This window comes from Macaca fascicularis, chromosome 10 (genome assembly GCF_037993035.2).
Source record: "Macaca fascicularis isolate 582-1 chromosome 10, T2T-MFA8v1.1".
NCBI classification, from domain to species: domain Eukaryota; kingdom Metazoa; phylum Chordata; class Mammalia; order Primates; family Cercopithecidae; genus Macaca; species Macaca fascicularis.
The window spans coordinates 112036019-112057705 of NC_088384.1; the positions used below are offsets into that span (position 1 = coordinate 112036019).

Sequence of the window (21687 nt, forward strand, 5' to 3'; positions counted from 1 at the left end):
GGAAGAAACTGCTTGCTACAGACAATTGCTTGCATTTGTTGATCAATAGATGAAGGAAGAGTCAAAGGAGGTAGGGACCATCTAAGGAAGGGATGGTGCTGGCATTGACAAAAGCAGATAGGGCCAATGCAAATACTGTGTTCAATTAGCATTTTTGTGGACCCAGCAATTTCTGAAAACATTTCCGAGTCATAGAATACGCAGGGAGCATCTGGCTCCATTTCTGGAACTACTTCTGACACCACTGCCTCCTTCTCTTTAATGTATCCTACTCAAATTTAGTTTTCTTCCCTTCCTCACGCCAATCTTAATGCCTTCCTGCAGGTCTGTTTCCTTCTTGGCCCGTATTAGACCTCTAAATTTTAGTAATCACAGTAGGCCCTTAGTTGAGCTCCTACTGTGTGCCCTTCACAGGTCTTATTTCATGGTAACAACCACCTACCTGCTGTTTGCAAATGAAGTAACTAAAGCTGAGAGAGATGAAGGAACCTGCCCAAGGTCACAGAGCTGGCAAATAAATATTGTAGGATTCCATCCTATGTCTGTCCAAAATCCATGCATCCTGGCCAAATCCTTCTGTGCCTTGTAGCTTTTTTTTTTTTTTAAGATGGAGTCTCGCTCTGTCGCCCAGGCTGGAGCGCAGTGGTGAGATCTCCGCTCACTGCAAGCTCCGCCTCCCGGGTTCACGCCATTCTCCTGCCTCAGCTTCCCAAGTAGCCAGGACTACAGGCGCCCGCCACCTCGCCCGGCTAATTTTTTGTGTCTTTAGTAGAGACGGGGTTTCACCGTGATCTCGATCTCCTGACCTCGTGACCCGCCCGCCTCGGCCTCCCAAAGTGCTGGGATTATAGGCGTGAGCCACCGCGCGCGGTCCTTGTAGCTTTTATTCTCTCCCTCAGTCTTATCTTTTCCAGCCACTATGTTCAGTGGTGGCTCTCACTTTCTAGAACCAGCTTAGAGTGTGTATCTCAGGATCTCATTCTCACTTCATCTCTCCACCTGGGACACGCTAAGGCAGGTTTCGTTCCACATTTTATAGCCACGGCCCCAGTGCCTTTTCAAACGGAGTTCTCTTGAAAGTTTCAAATGGATTTTGTGTTTAAAAATATGTACACTAAACCTTAGGAAGTAGAGACAAGCCCTTTGCCAATTTTCTTTTATGTTCAGAAAAAAATCAATTAAAAAGGGGCAAACCCCAAAGGACGGCCACAATCATGTTTATAAAAAACATTTCTGGATTGATCTGTTTTGATAATCACCGAACTTTCTCTCTCTCATCATAGGTTTCTATTGGTAATTTAAATACTTTGGGGCCATTTTGCCAAAACAATGACTGATAGTCTATAGCCATCCTTTGGTACCTGCGGGGAATTAGTTCCAGAACCCCCCGAGGTCACCAAAATCTGCAGATGCTCAAATCCCTTATAGAAAATGGCATAGTATTATGTGCACATAATCTATGTAAATTATACTTTAAATCATCTCTAGATTACTTATAATGCCTAATACAATGTACTGCTGTGTAAATAGTTGTTATACTATGTTGGTTTTTATTTGTACTATTTTTACCGTTACATTGTTTTTATTTTTTTTTCCCAAATATTTTTGATATTCAGTTGGTTGAATCTCAGATGCAGAACCTGCGGATATGGAGGGCCAACTGTATTTATTCAAGCAGGATTCACCTGTTGCAATGCATACATACAAATTCTGCACACAGAGAACCCGGTGGAAGTCTACATCAGAGCAGGTCCATTTAAAGAGAATTCCACTCACATTTAGAAAATGCCCCTTTTATTTAGTTTCTCTGCACAATACTTTTTTTTTTTTTTTTTTACATTATAAAATCACACAGGAGGAAAGGTTTTTGACAGGAAGCCAGCAGAAGACAACTTGCCAAGCAAAACATTGAGGATCCATTGCCAGCATCTGCAGAGAATTTTTTTCAGAGAAAGAGGAGTCTTCCTGGTGATGAATGAATATTTTGACTTGGCAATTAACACCATTATACCGGAAGACATGCCTGCATGTGTCTCCCTGTAACACCTTGCTTGTTGCCACTAAGTACGAAAGCCTCCTGCCCCACGCCCCAAAATTGTTTTAATGGACTAAAGACCAGGAAATTGAGCCAAATCTCCAAACAAGGCAGGTGTAATAATAATTCCTCCTAAGAAGAGGCCTGTGATCTCTGTTTGTCTTTTAGTGTTGAAAAAAGGGCAGAACTTTTCCTCAAATCTTCAGTATGAAAATATTGGTCTTTAAACTCATCACTACTCATTCATACCTTGAGCATCCTCCTGATATTTTAGGGAATCTTTTTTAACTTTTTAACAATCATCCCTTCTGAAAGAAGAGTTTACTAAGTTCATTGATTCTCTTTTGGCAAGCTTGCAATTCCTACATTTGAACAAATTAAACACAGTAAAGATTTCCCATATCAGCTCAGAGGACATTACCTGAAAATTCAGAAAGCTTTTCTTCTTAAACTTCAGGAAAAAAGAAATGAGAGGATGAAAGGATGAAAGGAAGGCAAGAAGGAAGTAAGAAAGAAAAAAGGAGCAAAGAAGGAAAAAAGGGTTAGGAAGAGACAAAGTAAGAGGAAATAAATCATGTAGAATACATACTTCCAAAACAGAAAGAAAAAAAACAATTCAACTAACATATATTAATCTTTATTCTATAACAGACATAAATAATTTTATGAATTCATATGACCTATACAAAAGACAAAATAAGATATTGCACTAAATTTAGATATGGGATATTTGAATTTAATATTAGCTAAACAGATAAATATATACAATTTAAAGAGTTAAGGCAAAACCAGATGATACTCCAAATACAACAGAAGGTTTGAAAAATAGATATAATTAGAAACAACAGCATCCCACCACCAGTTAATAAAGTGGTCATGTCTAAGGAAAAAAAAACCTTAGGTTTTTAATAAAGTGGTTATTATCAATCATTTTAATTAAAGTTGAGCAATAAAGTATAAGATTTCCCTCGGAGGGGAGCTGTTTTGCCGAGGCTCGGGGATTGAGCACTTAGATTTCGGGTAAGCAACTTTTTCCTTGTCAGATTTATGATCTATTCTTCCTCTTAGAAAATATAATTTGGAAAATATGACTCTTTCACATATACAATTAAAATACAACTATGAAGCATTCTTTTTTTTTTGAGATAAGTCATGTTGATGATATCATTGTCAAGGTAAATTTGTGGGCAAGCCATTCATTACCTTATTTTAAGAGAACACATAATGCCAGTTACTGAAAAAAAAATTCCCAGTTTTTTACAAGAACCAAACAAACTAATTCCAAAGGAATAAAAACAAATATAATCAATACACAGTATACAGTTCTTTGGCAGTATCACACTAACCGTTGATTGAAGTCAGAACTTTAGAGTTTTCTAATGCTTAGACCCAGTTGCCAGTCTTTTAAAACTAAACAAATAAAATTCCACATCTGTAACGAATTCAGTAATCCCGGGAAATGAAATTCAGAATAAATCTTGCAGACAGCTTTTGACTGTTACATTTAAGCATAGGTATTATCTGCTTAGAGTCCCAATCCAAATATACTGAAACAGACACACACAAATAATCTGTGAAATTTTGTATTGGTTCAGACAGGCCCAGAATCCTTAGAATCCATATCCACCCATGAGAAACCAATAAAAGACATCAATCCAATGATGAAAAAATGATCTTCCAGTAACTCAGGAGTGGGTCATCCCTTACCTGGATAAACACCACGGAGAAATTGAATCCTATAGGGGGAACACCAGAAAGCCAGAAAATGTGGAGTACTGCCAGCCTCCAACCAAATTACCTTTCTCCAGTTTTAGGTAAACCTTATCCTCTTTATCTAAGTAGAGTAGGACACCATTAGTGGCAGCTTCACGAGTAACATCTTTGTCCCCCGCAAAGGCAGATATTACTGGTTTTCCATTTAACATCAAGTTAACCTAGAAGAAGAAAAATAACAATAATTGAAAAGTTATCTTTAAAGTCAAAACATCTACTGGGGAGAAGAAATAATGTCTAAGATGACAGTCCCAGTAAAATACCTGATGTTCAGGAAATATATTCCCTTCCTTTCAAATTAGCCTATTGTGGGGGCCATACTTTGCATGTCTGCTGAACTGATTTAAAATCTTTTTTTTTTTCTCATTGGAATTTCCTTAAATTCCTACAAAAGAATAACATCTATGGAGAGCAACCTAGTGAAAACTAGCTTCCCTTCAGCACATAAATTAAGCTTACTGCTTTACTTACCTCTTCCACCCAACAAAAATCTTTTGGAAATAAAGCAGGCTTGTGGCTTCCCAGTACATTTGTAAAAGAGTCCTTGTGCCCACTGACCTAAGAAACCCAGATACAACCCAATCCTACCAACATCCTTGCAAGTTTTTGTGCAGCTGTAACATGCATACTACTGAAAATCATTTGAAATAATGAAGTGTGTGTATACGTGTGTCTGTGTGTGTTGATTTCTTTTTCTGTTTTCCCTGATAGGAAACAAGCATTAAAAATAATCATCAGGCCAGGCATAGTGACTCATGCTTGTAATTACAACACTTTGGGAGACCAAGGCAGGAGGATCACTTGAAGCTAGGAGTTCAAGACCAGTCTGGGCAACATAGCAGGACCCCATCTCTAAAACAAACAAAACAACAAATTTAGAAATTAGCCTGGTTGGTCACATGCACCTGTAGTCCTAGCTTCTCAAAAGGCTGAGGCAGGAGGATCGCTTGAACTCAGGGGTTTGAGGTTGCAGTGAACAATGGTTGTGCCACTGCATTCCAGCCTGGGTGAAATAATGAGACCCTATCTCAGAGGAAAACCAAAAAATAAAAAATAATAATCACCACTATCACTAGAGATTTTAGTGATAATTAGAATCAACTCAAAACTGTATTAACTATTTTCTATTCTACAATTTTGATTACACTGTGTCAAGCATTGCATACATTTCTAAATACTGGAGGTTGGGAAAAGCTTTTCCATGGAAGAAAGTTTATTTTCTAGATTTTTTTTAGGTTAGAAGTCATATGGAATAACTTAAATCTGAGGCTGATCCATTCATCCATTTACTAGGACATGTAAAAGTATTAATAGATAAGTGAGTAATCTATCATTCACATTGACATAATGTATAATGTAAATACTGAGCATAAGATAAAAGGTTATCCTAGAATTCCATACACATGTATTTGTGTCATTTGGTATTAGCATATTGGAATATTGTTGGAACTAGCTCCACTGTTGCTTTTGAGTGTAAGGTCAAGCCCATTGTCTTAGAAAGCAGAATACAAAATATATTTTTAACTGTGGAACTGCAATTGATAAGAATTCACTAGCATCAGAGTAACTGAGGATAAACTCAAGCATATGCACAGAACACCCTTTCTTAAAAAAGTATTTTGAATAGTTGCTCCTTCATAGACTTATTCTTACTCATTAGCTGTATCTCATAATTTTAAAAAATAGCAAATGTTTTATTTATTTAGTATGTACTTGAAAAGCTCTATTCGTCTTACAAGTTTTTTTTTCTTACAAATTCAAATAATTTTTGTACATGCATTAAATGAAAGCATGATCTTACAAAGAGATTTGTGTCACTGAATTTTTACTAAACCATGGATTTTTAAAAAATGTTTGATTGTTATTAAGGTAATAACTTCAATTGTTTATTTTTCTATATGCTTTTTGTCACATCTTAATGGATGTTACAAAAAAATTAGAAATTAAGGTTTTAAAATAAATGATAAAGATGGCTGTTTATGTCTATTGTGGAAAGACAACTTTGGATAAATACTTAAATACATAACCCACTAAAGATAAGCACAGTTGGTTGGGAGTATGGATGGAAGGGGTCAGAACACACACCTGGATAGTTTGGCTCTGGTAGACTTTAATCACGTGAAAACTGAAACTGTAAATTCCTTTTCTTGGTGCTACAAAGACAGACTCCAACGTGAAAAAATTACCCACATTCACCAGGATCTACAAATAAGAATAATAAATAACAATAAGTTATTATATTTTCTTCTGTGACTAAAATGAATTTTCTTCCTCTCACTCTCTTCCTCTCCTCTTCCTTCTTTCCCTCCTTCCTTCATTCCTTCCTTCCTCTTTCTTTCCTTTTTTTCTTTTGTTCATTCATTCATTCTCAGCAACTAGCTTAAGAAATCATAGAAAATAAAACATCTAGTTCTATTTCTTTCCTCTTAACTGATTTGGAAAATTGACTTGAATATTGGAAGGTTCTTCTGTCTTTTAAATGATATAAGAATAAATAAAGTAACTGCTTTGTATTCATGTCTCAATTTCCAGCAAGGCCCAATGGCTCTGGAAACATCGAGCTAACATTTGAGGGCTTATAAATATTAGCTTTACCTTGAGAAATGGATAAAAGGCATCTGCCATGTGTTTACATTCCCACCTTCTACAAGCCTTTGCAATGTCCAGAGGTGACGTTTCCAAGCCAGCCAATCAGCATCTGTGAGCTCTCCGCAGCATCCCTGGACACACCTCAGAGGCATGGGTACCCCTCCACCATGTGCCATAATCCTTGACACTGAATAGCTGGTACAAAAAGTGATCTGAATGCCTGGCCCTTCTCTGAGCTGCCCCTCTCCTAAGATCTGTGGCCATTTTTTTTTCATTCCTATGCAAGCTAGGCCTTAATTACAACAATGTGGCAATGAGTCAGCCCTTGGGGGCTGCCAAAGAGGAGAGCATAGAGAAGGATAAACTATGAAATAGGTGGCTTTCCCTGTTCCTGCCAGGGCTGTCCATTAACCTCCTCTCAATCATCTGCTCTTTATTTGAAGTTCAAGGTTCAAAAGTGAAAATAGAAACTGTTTCCCAAGAAAGCAACAATGCATTTTGTGTTCCAAAATATTCAGCCTAGTTCTATTGGTTATAAAATTAACTCTAAATTTTAATAAGTGATCTCTTAAGCTAAATTCGCAATGTCACATGGGTAAATCTCTTTCTATGAGAAAGAGGGATTGGAATAGAGGATGGTTGTTAAAATAACTAGGGTTTCTTCCATTTCTCTCCAAGAAATACGCCTGTAAGTGGCATTCGGAAATAATAAGATGTCCCTAAAAAGATATACTTCTCATATATCAATGGCAATCTGCTACTATCTCCTTCAAACACTGCATTCTTGCCAATATTAACACACTTGCAAGCCTCTTGCATAATTCCCTAAAAATGTCCTATTACCTCTGGGCAACATACCAGAATGTAGCGACAGTCAAGCAGATGTATCAGCGTCAACACCTAACTTAAAATACATGTACGTGTGTAATTTCATTCTGAGATTTTGCCTTCTTCCAACTAAGCATCAGATTTTTTTGTGACCTGATGATAGATGGTCTTTCAACAAGTCACCAGCTGTGCAATAATCCCCAACAGAGGCTTTGCAAGGAAATTTTTTTCAAGCACAATTAAAATAATTTGAGGTGCTTAGTGGTAACTTCCTGATTCAGATACAAGTAGCATAATTCACTAGCAATAATGAAAAATAGCTAATGAGTGTTGGCTACCTGTAAAACTGGATGTTGACTCTATATTTGTAATTGCAGCATCCAGGTACATCAAGATTTATAACTAAATGTGTCTTCTTGTCTCTAAGATGCAGGGCTCGCTGAACAGAAGAACAAACCCTTTTCCTCTTCTAACTGATGGAAAGGTCATTGAAAAGAACACCCTGTATAGAGGATAGTGCAATGCCCATAGTATTCCAACATTTAATTAAAGCGTTGAAATACAAACTAGAGGTGGTGCTAGACTTTATTTCCATCAAGATAGAAAATACTGTGCCGAAACCCCAAATGGGGCTACTTAATTCTTTAAAAAATATGGCTATCAAATACTAAGTCCCTAGAGAGGCATTCTCTGTCTTTGGCCAGCTGGAGAGTGCATTAGTTAGGAAAAATTAAGCAAGGAACACAGATGTCACCTCGTGCTTTCCCTGGCACATCCTGCAGCACCACTTAACCTGTGCCCCCTGCACATTGTAGCTTTGCATACAATTGCGAACTGTGAATTTGGAATTTAAAAAGACTCTAGATACTGTTGGGGCTGAAGTTAAAACTCCCAGGACAGTTTTTTTCCTTAAGACCCCTTGCTAAATGTAAGCTGATATCCTGGGGTTTTTCATCATGCCAAACACGGAGCACCAGGTCGCTAAACAGCAGCTACAGCTTCCGTCAGTTCTTCCCCTACTCTCATCAACCTCAAAGTCCGTCTTTCCCCAGTTATTTGCAATTCTCTGAAAGGACAGGAGCCCAGGAAGCGAGAACCGGCTCCCAAGGGCTTTCCTACGGGAGCTCAACACAGTTGCCAAATTCCTTTTCCTTCCCTCCTCCGCAACTTTTCTCTAAGTACCAGAGAAGGGCTTGCTGCCTACTCCGAGGCAGCGGCAGTGGCAGCGGCGCCTGGCACGCGAACAGTGGAACCTGCAAGCGAGACCTGACCCCCAGCCCTGCCCTCCCGGCCTCCGCGGCCACCAGCCCGATCTCTGCAGAGTGTGGAAGCCCGGGGCTCTCTTTGGAGAGAAGCTTCTCTACCTGGGAGAAACAAATCAAACATTTATCCTGTCCCGCAAAGGTACCCAGGGAGCAGCCTCAGCGGCACCCGTAGAGGAGTCTGAGCCAGGGGACCAAGATCTAGTCAAGAGATCACGACGTCCAGGGACCAGGTGCCCTTCGGCTCCCGCCGACCTGTTGCTCGCAACTTGCCCTGAGCTCTCGCTGCCCGGCTCTGGGCTCCCAAGCCTCTCCCCTCGGGTCGGAGCAGCCTCTTTTAGGGGCCCGGAAGGAATAGGAGCCGGGGCTGGTGAGAGGGGTAGGAAGAGAGACAGTACAAGTTTCAGACCCAGGCATATTTGGGAAGGCGAGTGCTTTATATGATTCCCCACTTCCCAATCGCTCCAGCTTAGCCTGGGCAGGCAGCCTCGGGCTGAGGTGCCTGGAGACCGCCCGCCCCCTAGGTGCTCGCGTCCCCCCGGGTCTGACCTGATCGAAGTAAATGATGCGCGTCTTGTTGCTCATCTCGGATGGCTCGTGGTTGGTGCTCCGCACCGCTGAGAAGGCGACCTTGGAGTTGGCCGCCCGGACCGATATCCCCAGCGGGGAGGAAGAGGAGCCTTTGGAGTCCGTGGCCGGGTTCGAGTCGCACACCACCAGACACTTGCCTTCCAGCACGATGGGCTCCGTGTCGTTCTGTGCCCAGACGGGCAGCCCCGGCAGCGTGAGGACCAGCAGCACGGCCGGCACCGCGGACAGCGCCCGGCGCCGGGAGCCCATGGTGAGCCGTGTGGGCAGCCGCAGCCGGCTGGCGCTGGTGCTCGCCCGCGTAGCCTCCTACCCCGGGATCCCGGTGCTCGGGAAGACGCTAGCGGCTAGGTCGACAGCGCTGCAGGAGCGACGGCGCCTGCGGCGGCGCGCACACTTCCACCAATTCTGTGGCTTGAAGTCAAAGTCTCCCCTGGAGCTCTGTCGCTGGCTCTGTTACCTTTGTCCTTTAAGGAGCTCATGCAGAACCCCTTACCCTACCCTCCTCCACCCAAGAATCAGCCCTGCCTGGGGCCCCTGCACCCGATCTTGTTCCTAGACATCTAAAAGTCATCAAACCCTCACATTCACACCTCAAAGCAAAAAAATAATAATAAATTCTCACCCCAAACTCAAGCACCACCAGGTAAACCACGGAGCAGGAACAAAAAGAGAGGACTCAAAGAGAAGCCACAAGGGTGGCGGTTGCCCAGCGGCGCGGGTGCCAGTCCTGTCTGGCTTGCGGCAGGGACGAGTTACAGAGGCAGAAGGTGTTTCCCAGGCTGAGAAGAACGCGAGGCTGTGTTCATGGCCAGGACGCCAGCGACTCCCACTTTCGCTTGGTCAAAAATTCCCCCAAACCTGGTGTCACCCAGAGGTAGGGAGGGAGGCAGCGGCTAGCCAAGTCTCTCGCACAGAAAGCGCAGATTCACAGGATCAGGTCCAGGGCGCCGGGCGCAGCGTGCAGGGCGGCTGGTCCGGCGGGGTCCTCTCCTGCCTGGCCTCCCGCCCCGAGTCCCTGCGCACAACTTTCTCGTTCCTCGCGCGCAGCTCGGAGAGCGCGAAGCGGGCACACGCGCTCTATTTATAGGAGCGCAGCGTCCGGCTGGGGTTGGCTTATCGTGCAACCCGCGGGCTCCGGGAAAAGGGGGAGAAGGTGTCTGGTGACCCCATCTGAGCAGCTCTCTCCTGACGTTTAACGCACCCCAGAGCAAGCGGGGTGCCCAGCACTGCTGATTGGCAAGGTTCGAGGCCACTCAGCCCCTGAGAGCGCGTGGCGTAAAGGGTGTGTGCCCAGAGAGGAGCCCACGACCCTGCGAGGGCACCAGCTCGGCGCCCGCTCTCTCCTGCTCGATCTGGATCCGCGGAGGGGGCGGCGGGTCCCCTCGCCCCTCCCTATCGCGGGACTCTGCCGCCGAGTGCCCTCCGAGCGGAGCGCGGCGCTGCCAGGCAGGGTCGCGAAGATGGATGAGCCGCCGCGGATCCGCGCTGCGCGCTGCCCCAAACCTGGGGAACGGCGGGCGTCCCGACCGCGCCTGGCCGGGAGCCCGCCCCACACAGCCCTGGGGCCTGGCGAGCTCAGGGAAGCCTCGGGGCGGACTAGAGTCGGTGGGGGCGGCTGGGAGGAGGTGCCTGATTCCTTCCTTCCGCTCCGGGAAGATGAGCCTCAGAAGCCGCAGGGGCGCGCCTTCCCCCAACACCGCGAATCCTCCCCAGGCATGGCCAAAAAAAGAGTGAGAGAGGGAGTTAACTCAGCAAGAATAAGTCCTCCGAAACCGTGCCAACAACAATTAAAAAAATAATAAAATAAAGCCAAACCCACTCCTAAGAATACAGCGTTTTTCTCCCCTTTGCATGCGCCTCCCGCCCCCTGTGCCACTCCACTGCCATCTTGGCCTCTGATTTGCAAGAGTTCCCTTCCCCTTCCGCAGCTACCACGGGGAAGGTTTGTCTCTGTCCGGACCCGGCTGCGTGAACTTGGCCCAGTCACTAACCCTCTCTGAGAGGGCTGCGCGGCGTTAACTAAGGTCCTCCCTACCCTACCCCGCCAGCTTTCCACTTCTGTGATGCTTTGGGGTCATGGCGCCCCTTCTTCAATTTCTTCTAGACTTCCAGCTGCCAGAGGGCAGACACCGTATGGTGTCTTTAATCAAAACAGTATCCCCTCCAGGCATTCGGAGCTCCTAAAATTGCATTGGCTAGTTATGAATGGATGGGATGTTTGTTGAGGGAGGTCCTTGGGATGGACGACTCCCATTCCTTCCTGAGTGAAGGATGTTCTCATGAGCGTGGCATTCCAGCCCTCCACAACATAAGGTGAACCTCGTCTCCAGCCTTTTTGCCTTCCTTCAGAAGGGCCTGGCATTGAGGTATAAGCACTAGCTCCAACTGTTAAAACTGAAGACACTACGAGGAATACCCTGACCCTCACCTCCCTATAATCTCTCAACTGAAGTGTTAATACTTGGTGCCACACGGGCCTTCAGATTCTGCTCCAGTGGGGCCAGTATCAGGTGTTTTGACTTTATGATTTTATTTGGGGTGGGGGGTGGTCTCGCTATATTGCCCAGGCTGGATTCAAAATTATTGGGCTCAAGCGATTCTACTACCTCAGCCTCCCCAGTAGCTGAGACTACAGGCCAGTATCAGTTCTGACTGGCAGGTGCTAGTGCCATGCTATTTGTTAAAACGTTGAATGTTGCCAATCTAAGCTACAACCAAACAAGGTGAACTAGTGCCTTCTAAAGATGGTCACCATTTACCCAGCTCTGATGCCCCACCCTAAGCCCAGCACAATCTTCACCTGATCCCACTCTGCACTTTGTAACTCTCTTCTAGCTTTCAGGGATGTCTGCCTGGGTAACAGCGCAATTTCTTCTCATTTGATGCAGTCTTTTGAGGGCGGGTGCTGAGTTTAATCTAGTTCCTTTTATTTCCTGTAGGGGTAAGCACCCCGCCTTCCTTGTCTGGGACAGTTGTTGAATAACTAGAACTTTGGTTGTTCAATTTCAGGCTGGGAGAAGTTTGACAAAAAAAGAAAAAAAAGAAGACTAAAAGACTCTGTTGAATTGTTAAATAGAAAATAAGCTATCTTCCTCACCAATTCCGATATATTCTGTCTACATCCTTTTCTTATCCGGGCACTTCCTGCCAGGAAGAACTGAGATTTGAAGAAACTTGTTCCTTCTCTCACCAAAAATATTCATTTTTAGTCCCAAAATCTGCAGAGTGACCATAGTAAAGACTCAATAACTGATTGAGAAATGACTGAATGCTTCCTGATAGAAGGTAATTATCATTCATATTATAGTATAAACTGCTTTAAATGAGTCTCTCTCAGTAAAATTTAAATTCAAAGCCTCCTCAGTAATTGGGGATAAGGGTCTTGGTTCCTTGCTAAAGGATGTTCTGCTATTCAAAGTGTTCTGAAGATGAGGAACACAGCGTTCTCTGTGGGCCCCTGCTAAGAGAAGTTATCTGATGTTCAGAGGGTCCTGACTCTTATTCCCACAACAGTTGATTAAACACAGATAGCCCCTGGGTTCTAGGACCGTCAATGCATTTGATACCAGAAGTCCAAGACTTGTATGGCCCAACTTGGCCAGATGACTTGGGGCTGCCAGATTTTCTCTCTACAATCTTAATGAGACATCGAGATAGCTTCCAGTAAGCACTACATGTTGCAGAGAAAAGGTCTGTAGTCTCCCAAACTGATGTGGTCATGTAGGAGTCACCCGGAAGCTGAAGCAGAAGAGGTACTTGAATAAACCAGAGGACTGGCCACACTTGTAGAAAGAAGCCAATTCTGGAGCATGAGCACTTCTGAGAAGTAGAGGGAGTGAATAGTGAATCGCCATTTCTGAACTCTTACTTACAAGAGTTCCAGAAACATTTTCTCCTAACCTTGGGTTCCTTGGTATCCTCCTATGTCTTTGAAATAAAAACTCAATTCCCTTGAGCTAGTTTTAGTAACATGCTGCTCCCTGTCATCCAGAATCCTCGTTAGAACATTGTCCCAGAAACCATACCACAAAAGGCTTACTAAAAGACTAACAAATCCAATCTCCTCCTGTAGGAAATTCTTTTCCAACATTTTGGGAAAGGAGGCATCACCTGCTCCTCACCCCCTACTCCAGCCCCAGCATCCCCAGGAGAAAAGAAACAAGACCAAGTTTAAGTTTCTCTCCAACAGCATAGATCTGTTTCTTTTTTCTTTTTCTTTTTCTCATATTTTTCCAGTTGAAAATATGCTATTAGAAGACCTAGCTGTGACCCAAATATTTTCCCTTTCTGAGATTCCCATATTGTATTTGATGCCTAGGATTTATTTTTTTTTTTTTTGCTAGACCTTTAGAAATGAGGCAGAAATGCATTTCAGTTCTCTGCAGCTGGGCTTAACTTTAAAGTAAATTAGAATCTAAACTGTCCTTGCATAGGAAAGCAATACTTCTGAGGTCAGTAAATTCAATGACTGCTTGTCCAGTCATCCTTTAGCGAAACCAAGTTTTAAGCAAGCCCAAGACAGTAAGGATCTATGAGCTATTTTCTGATTGTGAAGAAAATGCTTCTAAGAAGGCAAAGACAGACACACACAAGGTATTCAGCTCTAAGGGCCTCACTGTGGTTGAATGAAAGCAGAATCCATGCATCATGTAGCAGAGACAGCCGCAGGTCAATCGTGCAGAAGATGGAAAATCGAGAGAGAGAGAGAGCGCAGTGAGGCTTGCATCATACCCAGACAAAGGTCCACTGAGTTGCTTAATTACCCTTTGCTCTTTATAATGATAGTTATCAGCCCAAGCAAATGATCTTTTTTGAGGGAGAGTAAGTAGCTTAAGAAGAAAAAGTCTCCATGAACAACCAATATGTGAGAACTTACGTAGTCTGGAAAGTTCCAGAGTCATGTTGAGTAAATCTTCATAGCTCCTTCTGGAGACAGCCAAATGACAGACTTGTTTTGTATGAGGATGGTATTGTGGGAAAAAATAGACAGATGCTGTAAAAAACACTTTTCAATTGGTTTTAGAATTTGAAAATTGTTTGGGACAGTTTCTCTAGACAGTTTACTCCACTCACCCCATTGGCAAATAAGGTACGTGTCTAAGACATTCGTGAGCAGTGAGACTTCTTGGTCGTGGCTGCAGACAGATTTTGATGCCACTTTTTGGCTTCGCATGATACCCTGAGCATGTTCTAGTCATTATATTTATTATAATGATTTTAGTCGATTTATTTGTTGTGTTTTCCCTGGACTAGTAACTCTTTGGGAGCACAGAATTTAGCAGAGAGTAGGTATGCATAAATAAAGTTTACTGAATAAAGTAACATCATTGCTTTTATTTCTCATAAGGGAAACAGTATAACATTTAATCACTATGATCTAAGTATGATAGGAAAAGTAAAATTATTTCAGAAATGTTGGGGGCTTAAAACGTCAAGTCTACTTTAGTTACTAAGAATGGAAGCCCAGTGAGAAAAGGCTTTGTGGAAACGGCCATATCTTGAAATGTGTTGAGTTGAACCTTGAGACTGTAGTAAAACCTTAGAGAGAACCTAAAAAATTCCCTCTCTCTCTTTCCCTCTCCTGGGCACATCTTCATTATTCTTTGGCTCACTGTAATCTACCATTCTCTGAGGCCCACATGAGGGAAAATAGCAGCTGATACTTCCAGATTTCACACATAACAAAGCCATCCACCCAGAGATGCCCCCAAATCCCGGAGAAGAGATGCACTGCAGCCATCTGGGTTCAGATGCCCAATCCCAAACCAATGAACTTGGCTGTAGAAGCAGAATTATGCTGCACACACGAATGATTTCCCAGCAATGAGGTGGGTAGAAAATTGCGGTGGGGCATGGGAAAAGGAAAAATCCTAGAAAGGTAGTATAAGCAATATGTGGCAAAGGGAAGAAGAACAAGAGGCAGACTAATTTGTGTTGTGCGATTCCAAGTTAGTTCCCTGCAAGTGTGTACAGATATGTGTGTGTTTCAATACACAGAGGAAAAATATGAAAAGTTGGCAATAACTTGTCAAATTTAAAGGAATGGAATCGATGGAAACACTATTAATTGTATTTCAGATGTTTCCTTATTATATATGTGCTCACAGCAATTGTGTATTACATTGTTATTGATATTTAAAATATTTTTTAAAAAAGAAAGGGATTCTGAGTAGTAGTGATCTATCATGTTCACATTTTTTCTCCATAATTTCCTCTTAATTAAAGTTTAAAAAGTGGCATTGAACAGCAATCTGCCTTCTTTTGTTATATTGATCCAACTCTAAAAATCACTTACTCCAAGTTTAGAAAGATGCTCTGATATAGAAAGCCTCACAGTATACATTTAAGAAAACAAAAATTATATTGCAATGGGTAACACTGATGCATACTATCAAAATCTCTGGCTACATTTTATTCAACTTGACTTTCTCTGTATAGTATGTTAGCATCCAGGAAAGCCATAGCTCAGTGCTGGGTGCATGATATGTGCCTGGCCACTTGTGTTTATGTTGCATAGATAAGAATGGTCTAAATGTGGGGTCCAAACCAATGGCTCCTACTTGTAAGAATCAGTCGGGAGGCTTCTTTCCAACATAGACGCTCTGGCCTTACTCTGAGATAATGGCTCTGCCCATGAACTGGGAAGGTTTACTTAACCAGCACCCAGGTAAATCTGAAGCAGATGGTGCTTTGACTTTGTAGATGCCATTGGTGTGATGCCACAAGAGTCCATTTGCATTCGGGTTTTTTAGCTCTATGGTTAAAAACAGGGTGTTTAGAGTCAGCTCTACCTCCTACTAGCTTCATGACCATACAGCAAGTTACAAACCTTCCTTCATCCAAGAAAATCGCAATCATGAAAATCGTATTCAGTCCATAGCTTCTTGTGAGAACTGAGTGGGGGAAATGTGGGCAGAGCTTTTAGCTCTGCACCTGGCACACAGGAAAGGCTCAATTAAGGGTAGCAATTATTATCATTAATCTGTAGACTCTACTAATGACTAAAGGTGTCAAACCACCGCATGCTAAGCCAAGGCCTATTAACTATTGGTAAACAACAGCCCCACTTAACCTCAGATATTAGAATAGGGGAAAATGAAGTGTGCCCAAGTGTGAGAGCCGATCCAGGTTCAGATGCCCAGAGAATAATCAAACCCGAGTTTGCAGGGCCAGCCATTGCCAATAGATCAATGCTTATCGTTATGCAGAGCTAAGGGTCTTGAATGAAGCTAAGACACCAGGCATGTCTGTGAGCTCCCTACAGGGGACGGACAACAGGTTTAATTTTATTTTTATTTCTTTCTTCCCATACTCTCAATCATTATGTCTCATCTGGAAGAAGCATTGAGTGGAAATAGATGGATTCTTCAAAGTGGAAATTATACAGAAAGTCAAGAACAGCTGGTCAGAAATAGTCACCACAGAAATAGGAATCCAGAAAGCCAGGTAGATACCAGAGAATAGTGCAGCAGTTGTTAAATATCTAGGAGCCAACACGGGCATCTTAGGAGCTAGTATGCCAACTGTGGAGAGTCCCAGACAGTTTTAACTTTCCTGACTTTAGCAGCATGTGGTTTGCGGGAAGAGAGAAAAACAGCTTCAGTCCAACAGGCAACTCTCCTCGCCAGGGCATTCAGTGAACATCTGTCCTTGGTAAGCGTGAGATGGGAAGTGTGGATCTGCTGTTGCTGCTGTGATAGGCTCCATTCCTGCTGCCTCTCAGATATGAGCATCTTGCACCGTTGAGTGTGATTTTAGTGTTTAAAGGGAAATATTTTCCTACAACATGGCCACTAAAACAAGCCAACCACTTAATCTGGTGTTCAGCTGAAGAAACAGCAATCTGTTTTGACACTGAAAGGAAAACTGGCTGTGGGGAGCTCTCTGAGAGCTGGTGTACCAGACACCATGGTAAGAACTTCAAAAGGATTTTCAAGGTAAGTATGACTCTAGGAAATTTTTTCCTTGTGTACTAATTTTAGAATCTAACCCTGGAATGTCATGCAACTACATTTTGTTTTGTTTGGGGTAATCTCAATTGCTGATAATCTCTCTCACTGAATTCCCACCACTCATGTGAGAGGTAGATCTTGTTGCCACCATTTTACAGATAAGGAAATACAGCATCTGAAAAGCTACTGCCAACAAACAGGGTTAGATTTCATGACCGGACATCTGTCTTATATCCAGAGGTCTTTCCCTAGACCGCATGAGAAAAGTTGAAACAAAAATACAAGGAGCTCCTAGAATGCTCAGAACTCATTATTTTGTAGTGGATGACACCAAATTCAGAGGAGAAACTGAGTGTATTCCAAGAATAATTAATGTCAATAATGTGCAACTGACAAAGTTCAGAGGAAGAAGACAGGCTTCATATCACAAAATTTTTAATAAAGGTTACTGACTATAAACCAAGGTGGAGGAATATATGTTTTTACTACACACATATGTATACATATTAAAATATTTAATATACTAAATGCAATTCAATTATAATTAGATTTGATATATTAAATATAATGAGATTATAATTAGATGATAAGTGGTTAAATTCTCCTATGATCTTCTCATGGTTTTATGTGCCTTTCATTCCTAGCGGTTACCAGTGTTGAGATGTTACATTTATTTGTCTTATTTGACTAAAAGAATCTTCCCAGCCAATAATAAGCTCAATGAGGGCAGAGGTTGCCCAGGCTAGTCCCTGACACATGGTACGGGTATATTAAGTGTTTGGTGAAGTAATGAATAAAATGATGCTGCATAGATTCTAACTTTGGCTACCTTTTTCAAGTGTATTTCCAATTATAACTAGATAGTCTCAAAAATTCACTTATGTTTTCTCTAATTCTCACCAATTATTTATGATGCATAATAACCCATGCTTCTTTACTTGGAAATTGAATGAGCTTCTGGAAAAAGTGCTACAAGTAGCCCTTCCTTTCCCTGGATGCCCATTATCACAGCTGTTCCTTGTTTTCACATTCCTCACACTGGGTTATGAGTATCTTAGCTTTGGCCAAGCTACCAGCTCAGCCACTTTCTTATCTACCACTGGGGTTAGCAGAGTAGCTCCTCTTTGCTAGGTTGTAGGCTCCATGAAGCAAAAACTGCCCTGCTTTGTCCTTTGCTGCTAATTGGGACTGGGGGGATTCCAGAAGCAAGACTAATAGGGTGGGCCATGGCTTCGGAATCCACTGGCTTCCAGCTATTTCAGCTGGCCAAGAGCCTCCTGAATGACACACAATGTACCAAGTAACTTGACTTTCTTGGCCATCTGTCTGTTGGCTAAATAACTACCTCTTGGACAGATCAAATCATCACATACGCAGCTGGTGTTTGGCAACTGACTGAGCTGAAGCCCTTCTGGGCTGGACCCAATATTCCCTTACCACACACACACAAAATGAATTTTATGGGGTTTTGTATGGGTTTGTAGTCTTCATAAGGCCAAATAGAGAAATCAAAATAATTGAGGAAAGAGACGGACTATGTTTTAGAGCTAATGGTTTTTAAGACCAGAGAAATTCTGAATTGCTCCCCTTTATTGCTTTTATTTTACTTTATTTTATTCTTTTTCTTTTTCACCTTTCCATGATTCCTCTGCTTTTCTTCTTCTTTTCTACCTCCTTCCTATTTTTTTCCCTAAAGTTCCCAGTTTCACACTCCAACCAACATTTAATTAGGACTTAGTATGTACTGGGTAAGCGTAGCAAACTCCAATGCCTTTGGGGACTGTGGTGGGCATCTCCTATCCTTTTGGTCACCTTTTTGGTATCCTTCCTACATCTGCAGGCTCTTCCTTCTTATTAGGCAGAGCCCCTCTCTCACTAAAGAAGCATCAAGTACCAGATACTCATTTTCCAGCTTCTCTTGCCATAAGAGGACAAGCATATGACCCACGCTCTGCAAACATACCCACCCCAGAGGTTGAATTAGAGGCCTGAGAGGGAGCAGGAACCTCACAGAAACCTTACCATGGAAGGTGGCAGCAGGTTTCGTGGTCTGGGACAGGCACCAGAATCAAGCATCCAGGGTGAGTGATGCGGGTGCAGCAGGCTATGAGGTCTGTGCTACGCAGCTGAACCATCTGTCTTGGTGATCGTGGTGCTGCAGCAGGAGCTGGGATGTCATTCCTGTCTGCTTCACTGCAACCCAGTTCTCCAGTCCTCTAAGATACTCTTGAACCACAGAATACACTTAAATAAATACGCTTTCTACCAAAATTTGTCAGTCGACTTTTGCTGCTTGCAAATAAGAGTCCAGATGGATAATGATGCCAAACAGGAGACACTAGTAGAAGACAACTGTGAAAAGAGGGAGCAAGCATCTTTGCCTCACCTCCAGCAGGCGGCTGCTGTTACACCGTGAACAGTGTGAATCTGGTAATGCCAGATACTTGGCTTTTCAATAGGAAAATAAATTCAGATTGTTTGCCAACTTTTAGATGTTAGCAAGTAATTCAAAAATGTTTGCGGGCTACCTTAAACATGATTTTGGGCTACATATAGCTCTAGGACTGCCAATTTGCCACCTCTTTAGGACTTGGTTTTACTTTTAAGGAGCATTTCAGGAGACCTGTAACAGAGAGATTTCTTTGTAGTAACTTTTGTAGGTCTCATTTACGCTCTCTATTTTTTTTTTTTTTTTTTTTTTTTGAGACAGAATCTCACTCTGTCACCCAGGCTGGAGTGCAGTAGCATGATCTCAGCTCACTGCAACGTCTCCCTCCCAGGTTCAAGCCATCCTCCTGCCTCAACCTCCCAAGTAGCTGGGACTACAGGCGTGCACCACCATGCCCAGCTAATTTTTGTACTTTTAGTAGAGACAGGGTTTCATCATGTTGGCCAGGCTGGTCTCAAACCCTTGACCTCAAGTGATCCATCTGCCTTGGCCTCCCAAAGTGCTGTGATTACAGGTATAAGCCACCATGCCTGATCTGAGCTCTACATTTTACAATAAAATCAGATACTGTATTAATCCATTTTCATACTACTATGAAGAAATACCCAAGACTGGGCAATTTACAAAGAAAAAGAGGTTTAATGGACTCACTGTTCCACATGACTGGGAAGGCTTCATAATCAGGTGGAAGGCAAAAGAGGAGCAAAGGCACATCTTACATAGTGGCAGGCAAGAGAGTGTTTGCAGGGGAACTGCCCTTTATAAAACCATCAGATCTCATGAGACTTATTCACTATCATGACAACAGCAAGGGAAAGACCCACCCCCACAATTCAATTACCTCCCACCAGTTCCCTCCCACAACATGTGGGGATGATGAGCACTACGATTCAAGATGAGATTTGGGTGGGGACACAGCCAAACCACATCAGACACCTTAAAGCTTTAATAGAAAATTGTTGGGTACTAGGATGGTCTGAATGGGAGACATCGTATGTTAATAGCAAACTGCCACAGTTGCCCATGCCCTCCTGGTCAAACCCACCCAGCCAATCAAATTATTTGGAATCATGCCAAATCTCCAGCCTCAGATAGTGCCTCTGTCTCAGGGAAGCACCCAAATCATCTCCTGGTTTTCCTGCTTCAATTTATGATGCCTTGCTTTCTCCTAACCACAGGCCTTGCTTCATGTCACAACCTCACAAGTCGAAGTCTTAGGATGGTGCATCCCATCAGTGAGACCTATATCTAAGTGATAGCTGCAAGACAGGGTTTGAAAAGTGTGTTCCTGACATTTTCAGCTTACAAAGTGGAAGGTCATTCTTCCTCTCACCAAGACTCATAAGATGCATAATTCCCTGAACATACAAACGGCTCCTGATGCTGGTGGCCAAAAAGTAATGTCCATCTTCACTGCATATCTTTATTCGTACTTCTGTGGTACCCCTGTTCAGACAGGGCTCTGTTTTTTTTTTCTTTTCTTTTCTTTTTTTATTCTCAAGCCTGATTCCCCTTCTATCTCCCCATTAACATAGGCAGAATCTGACAATATCTACCAAAAATAGACTATGATTTCTGTAGAACTAGATTGCAACTAAATATTACATAATGAAAGGCCGGGCGCGGTGGCTCATGCCTGTAATCCCAGTACTTTGGGAGGCCGAGGCAGGTGGATCACCTGAGGTCAGGAGTTCGAGACCAGCCTAGCCAACATGGTGAAACCCCATCTCTACTAAAGATACAAAAATTAGCTGGGCGTGGTGGTTGGTGCGTGTAATCCCAGCTACTTGGGAGGCTGAGGTAGGAGAATCACTTGAACCTGGGAGGCAGAGGTTGCAGTGAGCCGAGATCATGCCATTGCACTCCAGCCTGGGTGATAGAGCCAGACTCTGTCAAGAAAAAAAAAAAAAAAAAAAAGAAAATGCATAATGAAAGTAGACTTAGTTGCATTTAATCTTTCCATTAAGACTCTACATTATTCTCATACCATTACATCCATCTTCTTTTACTAGTACATGCTACTACCACCAGTGGTTCCCAAAGTAAGTTCTTTATTAGGACAACCAAGGAAGCACTTAAAAAGTTATAAGCCCAGACCTACTGGATTAAATATTCTAAGGAGGAGGTCCTGGTATCTGTATTTTAAAGCTTTTTTGGTAATTTTAATGCTCATCCTGGTGTAGAAATCTTTCCATTTTGAAGATGGGG

General features: G+C 42.8%; 1 protein-coding gene across 1 annotated transcript; it reads right to left on the reverse strand.

Annotated features, from left to right (window-relative positions):
- Window positions 1-2656: 2656 nt before the first annotated feature.
- Window positions 2657-10676, reverse strand: CBLN4 (cerebellin 4 precursor). The gene is made up of 3 exons (XM_005569388.5): window positions 9037-10676; window positions 5894-6010; window positions 2657-3969 (listed from the first exon to the last, which is right to left on the reverse strand). Exons 1-3 carry the CDS (start codon window positions 9325-9327, stop codon window positions 3772-3774), a joined length of 606 nt encoding a protein of 201 aa, XP_005569445.1. The 5' UTR covers window positions 9328-10676; the 3' UTR covers window positions 2657-3771.
- Window positions 10677-21687: the final 11011 nt, after the last annotated feature.

What these genes read in the sequence shown, in the direction of transcription:
- CBLN4 (XM_005569388.5), bottom strand. Translation starts at nt 9,327, where the DNA reads ATGGGCTCCCGGCGCCGGGCGCTGTCCGCGGTGCCGGCCGTGCTGCTG. An exon ending in GCATCATTTACTTCGATCAG is followed by an intron (nt 6,011 to 9,036) that starts GTCAGACCCGGG and finishes TCTTATTTGTAG; the next exon opens with ATCCTGGTGAATGTGGGTAA. An exon ending in ACCAGAGCCAAACTATCCAG is followed by an intron (nt 3,970 to 5,893) that starts GTGTGTGTTCTG and finishes TTCTTCTTCTAG; the next exon opens with GTTAACTTGATGTTAAATGG.